At 34.3% G+C, this 9,967-nt stretch overlaps 2 protein-coding genes across 2 annotated transcripts; both read left to right on the top strand.

Moving 5' to 3' along the window:
* The first annotated feature begins 2,065 nt into the window (after nucleotides 1-2,065).
* Nucleotides 2,066-6,866, top strand: LOC123530697 (uncharacterized). Its single transcript, XM_045311451.2, has 5 exons — nucleotides 2,066-2,406; nucleotides 2,723-2,810; nucleotides 3,333-3,451; nucleotides 4,821-4,905; nucleotides 5,619-6,866. Exons 1-5 carry the CDS (start codon nucleotides 2,228-2,230, stop codon nucleotides 5,691-5,693), a joined length of 546 nt encoding a protein of 181 aa, XP_045167386.2. The 5' UTR covers nucleotides 2,066-2,227; the 3' UTR covers nucleotides 5,694-6,866.
* Nucleotides 6,867-6,996: 130 nt separating this feature from the next.
* Nucleotides 6,997-9,967, top strand: LOC123532571 (complement C1q tumor necrosis factor-related protein 3-like). Its single transcript, XM_045314028.2, has 2 exons — nucleotides 6,997-7,229; nucleotides 9,345-9,967. The coding sequence occupies exons 1-2, from the start codon at nucleotides 7,039-7,041 to the stop codon at nucleotides 9,790-9,792; spliced, it is 639 nt and encodes a 212-aa protein (XP_045169963.2). The 5' UTR covers nucleotides 6,997-7,038; the 3' UTR covers nucleotides 9,793-9,967.

The raw sequence follows: 9,967 nt of genomic DNA, 5'->3' as shown, positions 1-9,967 counted from the left end.
GTAACTCTTTGCATTTGGAGTCCCGTCCAATGCGAAAAAAATATTGCGTTTTCGGATATACTTAAAAATACCGTGAATACATTTTAAAATCTCACTGTACAATACTAGTTACTATTGTATCGTTAAATCTATCAACTGGTTAATCGTGCAAGAGTTTAAAAATACTCAGCTAAAAAGAAAAAAAAAAAAAAAAAAAAAAAAAAGAAAACAATGCGGCTTATTTCTTTGAGGTTATCAACATTTGATCGCTTAATTTTTACTCGATAACAGACTTAACCGACACGGCAAGATAAACGAATAAAAACAATTGCTTAAAATAAGATTAATGTCAAAATTGATATGTTATTGTAACATATGTTTACCACTACATGTGTGAATCTGACAACTGGCCCACCTAAATCTTATTACGCTGATAAGGTCCTTTAACAGAATAGAACCCAGTGGTATTGTTCTGATGTCTTCATTTAGTGTATTTAGTGTAATGATTTAATAATTTTAATCTAAATAAAAATAAGAGCTGAATTTGAGTTGATTCTAAAATAATTACGGACGAACGAAAGACTGAACCAGTCGTTGTTTTCTTGTACAAGTGGCGGCTCATACTTCGTTCACTGTGTATAAAATATCACACCTTATTAATTGCACGTGCTAGACTTCTTTCAGATCAAAACAACAAAAGTAAAACTCTTTATAATTTAGACAGTATAGTTTTTAATAAGCATAAAGATTTATAAATTGAAGTTTCTCTATACCGTCCAGTTTTCGTTTTTTATTATTTAATCTCATTTTCAGATAGCTATTTAAATTCATTCAAATTTGACAACTTTGACTATTTTGTCTTACGATCGCTTACATTTTGTAAACATTTTTATTTAGTATTGAGGAATAAATAAATAAATAAATAGATAATTGAATAAAATAAATAAATAAATCACTATTATAATCAAGGTGAAATACAGTACAAGGGAGACTGGCTGTCGATTGTGTGTACGTAGATTAACCCTGAAAAACTCCAGTATGAAGCATAAGTTTTAATTAATTTTTGTTTTTGGACCTAGCACTATGATTATTCTCTTATAAATGCTTATTAACTTCTGAATTTAAGGTGTTCACAATGAATGAAAAGCTTTTTCCGGTCTAAATAGATCTGATTCTAAATAGGCATAGATTTTAATGCAGATACGTTAAAATGCGCATTCAAGGGGCTAAAATCTCTTCCCTTGTTATTTGTCTTCAAAATTGAGTTTTCGCCCGTACGCATGTGCGCAATGAGCATAACTATGCTGACTTCGTTATGTCGTCTTGGCGTGCGCGCGACTTATGTAGCGCGCCAACACGCCGTTACAACATTTTGTAGGTTTCTGTGTTCTCTTGAAACTATCTTGTAAGCTTTGCAACGCAACAGTGAACGCAAAATAAAATATTTTGTTCTGAGCGTACAATTGTTTTTTTTTTTTTTCACATTCGTTTTGTCTCGTGGGCGTACGTAAAAATAAAACACATCGAAACTTTCAAAATTTCGTAACAGAGCGTAGACGCGCGCCAGGGCGACACATCGAAATGTACTATATAAACCACGCGAATGGCAACGCGATATAACGAGATGTCGTTAATCAGGCACCATACATTGGCATGTACCCAGCTTTCGTTGTGTCGTGACACAATAAAAAATGTAATAACAAGTAATACAAGACAAAGTGCACAGTTTTTACCTCATATTATTTTAAGCTTTTGGCACAAACATTTCACCACGACTGGGCATAAAATGGCACCAATCTGAATATTGTAACATCGCTTGGCTTCAGTTCTTTTCATATAATCTGTATACGGACTAAACGTGACCTAGATTATCTGGCTAGTGGGCATGTACATATAAAACTATCGGAATGTTAGATAACATCCCTAGGTAAAACTTGTACATTTACTCAAATAAGTTAGAAACAATTGAAATACATGTAGCATGAAATAACATTATATCTAGTTCTATGTTATCCTGCATTATATTGTTCACCCCAATAAACAGTTTGCAAATAAACTGATGTCAAAATATAGAGCCATTGTCCTTGTTAATAAGCAGATGTTCTAGAATTTTGTGATAAGACGTGTAAACAAAATTTTGAATGTTTTAGTGTTTAGCTTGACTGTCAAAACGTAAATAGAAAAGAAAGTGTCATAAATTTATCAGCTGTCTGAGTATTTTGCCGTAAAAGACATACACAAATTTTCTATGGGTTGTAAATTGCTAACTCTAAGCATACTCTGCTTAATAGCGACTATTTCAGTACGATATTCCAGCTCTACAAAACAGTGTATACGTATTGATTCTCACGGATGCATGTGCAACTTTACGGACGGAAGCGGAATGGTTGACCTCCGTAGCCTTGGAAACAAAGATAATACACCAAGGTAGGCGTTAACATGTTATCAAGTTTTCTACAGTGTTGTTTCTTTTAATTAGTTATTTGCTATGTCACAGATGTACGTTTAGGTAGAAACTACTTTAGACACATTACGCCAGTTCGTTCATTTAAGCAGTTTCATGTTATCTTATGGTATCTAGCCGTCTTCAATGCAGGACGACTTGTTGTAAACTGTTGTTTTCGGCCATAATTGTACCTGGAAATTAAATTAACTATGATTTTGAGATATATTTCCAGGCTGATTTTATGTTACATTTCTTGTAACTGAGCACGAAATGTTAATTCATAATTTCATTTTACAGATTCAAAGATATAAATGGGACTGATGGATATATGTACTCTTACAACCCTTGTTATGCTTTTATTGAAGGTGGATGCAATAACGCAGCAGTAAGATGATTGGATGACAATTAGCTTTTACATGTTTCATTGTTTTACTGCTATTGTCAAACCAACGTAGAATTACACTTGTTTGGTATTATGTTCTTAAATATATCATAAGACTGCCTGCTTAAAACTACTGGAGTGTCTGTGTCTTTGTACAGAAATGATAATGAAAACAATGTTGTCTATTGCATTGTAACACGCAGCATTGTCATGCAGTTATAACCGATTTATACAAAGGTAAAAAATGTATGTTTCTTTACAAGCTTCATCATTAAGGACAGATCAGTTTTAAAGCGTGCTACTGAACCAACATGAAATTACATGCATTTTGAAAGTTTCGGATACTGGATTTAAGTATTGCTGACTCAAAATTGTACGTTACATAAAACTGGTGTTTTCTTAATTTGTATCTTGCAAATAATTACTATTTTATTAATTCATCGAATAATGTGTTGCTTTATAAGTATATTTCAATGCAGTTCCTTACATTTTGTACGTGTATGCTTTATTTGTCATCAAATACAGGTATGTTTATTGCGAAATGGTAGCCAAAAACAAATCGGCGATGTGGGGACAGCTACATTTCAATACGTCGATGATCAGAATGACATTCTAGCATTTTATACGATTCGTCAGTTTGGCACGTAGGTAATCACATAATGTAAACTTTTAGTTTGGTTGATGGTTATTAATTTTAGTAATATTGTGAAGAAATCATAAAGTTAATTGGAGTTATTATAAATTCTCGTGCATAGAGCCTTATGCCGAAGTATTTGACAAAAGAAACACTTTAATATAGTGGCCCATATGCGATTTCGGCATTCTCCGGTAAGAACGGAAAACTAGGTGCTCGTGTGTACTACATGATCGGCCGAAGATTGCCGAAGTGATACACAAGTGTACATAATCGTACGGAAAATATCGACTGCTATTACGGGTCCACTATCTTAAAAGGACAATACAGTCATAACGTAAGGTTATAAAGACTGAAACTCTAAAACTAATTTTATTCTAAACGGTCCACTTCATAAATAAATATGCCATACAATTGAAAAACATAAATACACGCTACAAGTTTTCATTATACGATATTACTGTGATAACAATTAAGAATTAAATGCTATTTTTCGTGTGTTTATACGGGTATAATCTTGCAAATCCATGAATCGCGCTTTTGATTCTTGAAGATCCAAATGTGGTTTAGCCCCGTTTATAACAATAACATTCAGCTTTTATATTTACTTTTTTAGAGTAGCTTGTAACAAAAATAAGTGGTTTGCTCGACATGAGTACAAGAAAATCAATCAAAATAAATACCGATCTATCTACATCTAATTAGCCAAAAAGGTCCGCCCACGTTCAATGGTTATTCGCTTTTTATAAAAATACAGCTCCAGATTCTTATTTGAACTTTTGTAATCAAATGTAATGGTTAAATCCTGTGAAAAATCAAATTGTCATTTCGATTCAATTTTGATCTTTACCGTCGGAAAAAATAGATTTAGCTTTAATTTAATCTTTTTTTTTGAAATTTTGGTCTCAAATTTTTAAAGATATGTTTCGAACGACGCCATTTTGTTATATTTTTGTGTGTGAATGCTGTTTCGCGGAAAGGCCCATCCTTAATATCATTACACAAATGTTGTATATACTAAAAGAAACGCATTTTCTTCTTTCAATACAAAGTATATAATGGATATAAATATTAGCATTTGCATTGTCTGTATAAAATGAAATACACAATATAATTTTAATCTTTAGACGAAATTAACACGAGCATTTTATTATTTTTAAGACACTTCATTGATCATCAATTCAGGGCAAGTCATGATATTTAAAAACGTTCAAGTTTAACAATTACTTGTTTGCTTGTACACGTATCCGATAAATAAAGAGCTATTTCGAAATTCACTGACCTGGTTCTCTTTTTATAGCCCGTGCCCTTGGCCCCTTACTCGGATTTGTTATACTCTATCGGATTTATAATGAATTTTCCTGTATCTTGTATTTCAGAGCATCAATTGTTCGTCTGACGTGTGACTTGAAAGCGGTGGAACCAGTATTCAAAGCATTTGGCGAATTGACTGTTGGATTTTACGTAAGTAATTCATCTATTATGAGAGACCAGTGCGTCAAGCTTAACATCAAATGCTTAATGTCAAATGATTGTCAAGTGGTGACTATCAAATGATGGATGCTAAATGTTAATTGCGAAAATTTAATGTGGAACAACAAATGCCAACCGCTTACTGCTAAGTACTTATTCAAAATTATATATCAGTTAATCAGTTGATTCAAACATTATTTGTTTTCAAATAAATAAAAGCCAAATCATTTGTTGATGAGATGCAGATCATTAACTCCTAGTTAAAGAATTTGACACTTAGCATTTACCATTTGGCAATTCGCATGAACTATTTGACATTTTTCACTAAATATATGATATGTAGCATTTAGCATCAAGTATTGGCATTTAACATTAAGTAATTTGCATTTAGCATCAACTGTTTGTCATTTAGCATTTGTCAATTAGACAGAATATAACTTGTGATAATTGCAGTTCTAAAACATTCTTGAAAATGACAACAAGATTTTTGTTCTGTAACATCCTGAGTATTCGACGCTTTATGCCACGTACTACAGACCGTCAAACAGTCTTCTAGGTTACATATGCTTGGAATGAAAAAGACATTAAAAGTTGTTAAAAGAGTGTGGGTTCCAAAAATGTTATAAAAACTGTGTGACAAACTAAACTTAAGTTGTAAAATCTTTCTGCTTTTTTACATATTCGTATCATTCCTTATTTTCCAGAGCTCCCAGTTGAGCAGCGTCTGCGCATGCCCAGGATTGTGCACAAAGGATGGGCCATTAGATATCAACACTTGACTGCTGTTTATATATGGCAAACATTTGTGTGTTTGGCTCATAATGGCATAAAACAGTTATGATTAAACAGTGTACAGATAAATTACATAAGATTGTCAATTTCTCAGTGCAATAACTTCACAACAAGAAAAGATTAACCCTTATCATGCTGGACAGGATTGATTCTGCCTTTGCGACCAGTGTAGATCACATTCTACACACATTCGTGCAGTCTGATCAAGATCTGCACTGTTCGCTATTCAGCCAGTATTTTTTTTTTGAAATCACACCTTTTAACAGTTAATAGTACTATCCATAATGAAAGATAGACAAGTTCATTATAGAAACATTTTTAGCAGGGTAAGTGTTAACGCTTTACCTGGATATTCCAGTCTACAAAAGTGATGCAATATCAAAATGATATCAACTTTTTATTACAGTATACGGAATACTGATATGGCAATGCGCAGTGCATGTTTGCTCTTACGGGAACATGCCAACAGACCGTCCTAATGGATTAACTTGCTCGTGAAAAGCCCAAAGCTTTTTTTTTTAAATGAGGGACCCTAAGAAAAGTAAAGTCGACCATACTAAACAGTATAGTTGCTGTAAGTATATAAGGAATAAATAGCCAAGTACTAAACATATTATTAGGGATGGGACAACAACAGAAATGTCCAGGTTTGAATAACAGTCATCTTAGTAATATTTTAGGCCGCTTAGTGTGTTAAGGCTCAACACAAAATACGTGAACTGCTATTCCGATCAGATGCATATGATCGATGTTTCCAACAGGATAGGCTGCATCCAATTTCATATTACACAATGAACGGCCTATTTTGTGGAATATAAGTAGTTTTAAGTGATATGTTAGACTAAATCACACTTCTGAACACTAATGTTATACCTAAAGTAAATCTTTAAATAACTGCTATTTTTGTATACACTACAAGATTATGTAGAAAATAATTTACAGTTGATTGTTAAAACGGCATGCTTTCGAAAGATTAAAAACATCTCTAGACACGTATTTTGATGGTCTACATAATTTGGCAGGATCTAGCAACTTTTGTATATAGAAAAATCAATTATGTAAACGTTGGGGATACACAATTTTCAGTGGTTATAGCCTAAGACATGCTTTTCATTATTTCGATGAGTAGTGCAAGTTTACAAAGACACTGTTGCCAATATCTATTTTTTTTTCCGGCTGAACTTTTGCTAATAAATCAACATACTATCAAACATGTAAAATGATAGACAAGGGAAGTCACAGATATTCAGACATTGACATACATATACATGACACGTTCTTATCATCTTACAAAAGTGAGCAATCAAGGACATTTTGCCTAAAAGTTTGCCAATGGAAGGTTTTAAAATTATTCTGTTTTGTTTCTTCTTATATGAAATCGCCGCTACAACCGACCCTGACACGAGAAAAGCTTTAGACTCGTTACTACACCGAGTAGAGAATGTCGAGGAAGAAAACCTAAAACTAAAAAGAGAGGTTGACCTTCTTCGACATCAACAGAAAAATGGGCATTCAGTCTTCAGGTTTGCTTGTTTTAATTTTGCGATTTATTTTTTTTTACTGTTACGAAGCAGTTTATTACAATATTGTTCCAGTATAATACAAAATATTAAGTATCCCCATATATTTATGTCAAAAACACTTGTGATATATAATTAATAATAGATTTCCTAAAATTTCTGTAATGTAATCATTTAGTTGATGCCTTTGTGTATTTTAGCTCACCTGAGCCAAAGGCTCCGGGTGAGCTATTGTGATCACACCGTTCGTCGTCCGTCGTCCGGCGTCCGTCCGTAAACTTTTACTTTAAACGACACCTCCTCATAAACCGTTAGGCCAATTTCATCCAAACTTCATAGAAATGTTCCTTGGGTAAAGCTCTACAAGAATTATTCAAAGAATTGAATTCCATGCAGAACTCTGGTTGCTATGGCAGCCGAAGGGAAAAACTTTAAAAAAAATTCTTCTCAAAAACCAGAAGCCCTAGAGCTTAGATATTTGGTGTGAAGCATTCCCTAGTAGACCTCTACCAAATTTGTTCAAATCATGACCACGGGGTCAAAACTGACCCCGCCCGAGGGGTCATATGATTTTACATAGGAAAATCTTTAAAAAAATCTTCTTCTCAAAAACCAGAAGCCTAGAGATTAGATATTTGACATGTAGCATTGCCTAGTGAACCTCTACTAAAGTTGTTCAAATCATGACCCTGGGATCAAAATTGACCCCGCCCCAGGGGTCACTTGATTTTACATAGATTTCTATAGGAAAATCTTCAAAATTTAAAAGAAAATAAACCAGAAGGCCTAGAGCTTAGATATTTGACATGTAGGATTGCCTAATGCACCTCTACAAAAAAATTTCAAATCATGACCCCCGGGGTCAAAATTGACCCCGCCCCAGGAGTCACTTGATTTTACATAAGAAAATCTTCAAAAATTTTCTAAAAATAAACCAGAAGGCCTAGAGCTTAGATATTTAACATGTAGCATTGCCTAGTAGACCTCTACAAAATTTGTTCAAATCATGACCCCCGGGGTCAAAATTGACCCTGCCCCAGGGGTCACTTGATTTTACATAGGAAAATCTTCAAAATTTTTCTAAAAATAAACCAGAAGGCCTAGGTCTTAGATATTTGACATGTAGCATTGCCTAGTAGACTTCTACAAAATTTGTTCAAATCATGACCCCGGGTCAAATTGACCCCGCCCCATGGGGTTACTTGATTGTACATAGAAAAATCTTCAGAATTTTCTAAAAATAAACCAGAAGGCCTAGGTCTTAGATATTTGGCATGTAGCATTGCCTAGTGGACCTCTATAAAATTTGTTCAAATCTTGACCCCCCAGGGTCAAATTGACCCAGCCCCAGGGGTTACTTGATTGTACATAGGGAAATCTTCATAAATTTGCCAAAAATAAACCAGAAGGCCTAGATCTTAGATGTTTGATATGTAACATTACCTATCTACAAACTTTTTCAAATCATGACCCCCGGGGTAAAATTGACCCAGTCCCAGCGGTAACTTAATTGTACATCGGAAAATATTCAAAACATTTCTAGAAATAAACCAGAAGGCCTAGAGCTTAGATATTTGACATGTAGCATTGCCTAGAGGACCTCTACAAAATTTGTTTAAATCATGACCCCGGCGTCAAATTGGCCCCGCCCCAGGGGTTACTTGATTGTACATAGGAAAATCTTCCAAAAAATATTTAGAAATAAACTAGAAGGCCTAGAGCTTAGATATTTGGTGTGTAGCATTGCCTAGTGGATCTCTACCAAGTTTGTTCAAATCATGACGCCGGAGTCAAGCTGTAATGTAAATCTTCATAGCAACCATTTAACCAGATGAGCGATATAGGGCCACCATGGCCCTCTTGTTTCCATTTGTTCTTTTAACTTTGTACTTGATGCCATCTCTAGAAAGAATTTCGACTAGTTTCTTATTCGTAAGAAATTAGTAACTTGATTCAGACTTCAATCACATTAACACTGTGCTATTCGTGTGGTCAATGGCTCAAAATTATGCCTAATGAGATAGTTGATTGGCATTTTCTGTGTGAAGAAAATTACCACATATTATGAAGGTGTGATACTGGACTTTCGTTCATACATTTTTTCTAATTTGTTTTCAGAAGGCAAGAAGAACGACCAGCGATTGGTTTCACGGCTTTCATCTCATCCCATTTAACTTCGCTCGGGAATCAAAATACAATTCTGTTTGACAAGACAAAGAGCAATTTCGGCAATGGTTTTGATAACGTCACTGGCTACTTTGTGGCACCAGAAAGCGGTGTCTATGTCTTCTTTGCCAACATAATGTCTGAGGTTTCCAGTGGGCTTAGTTACATTGAAACTGAAATTGTGAAAAATGGAGACCAGCTTGCTGAGATGTACTCCGGCGCCAAAGATGCATTCGATTCGTCGAGCAACATGGCCGTGACCTCTCTTAAGAAAGGCGACCATGTGTGGGTCCGTGTGCATGGCTCTTGGTCAAACAACTTCTCGATTCATTGTTGTTTTTCCACTTTCTCTGGATTCCTTATTGGTCAGGACGAATTGACCGAAAACATCATTGGATGAATGTTCGGGTTCCCCGATAAACGCTTGACATATTTGGATAAAAATTGTGTCTGTTTATTGATTACTTTGTAATTTATAAATTCATTGGTTATAAGTTTGTAATTCAATAATTAGTCAGTATATTCCTAATTAATCTTTAATTAATTTGTAATAAAACAAATTTCCCTACTCGAAA

The sequence above is a fragment of the Mercenaria mercenaria genome, chromosome 11 (genome assembly GCF_021730395.1).
Source record: "Mercenaria mercenaria strain notata chromosome 11, MADL_Memer_1, whole genome shotgun sequence".
Classification (NCBI taxonomy): Eukaryota; Metazoa; Mollusca; class Bivalvia; order Venerida; family Veneridae; genus Mercenaria; species Mercenaria mercenaria.
This window is presented reverse-complemented; position numbering and strand designations above follow the sequence as displayed.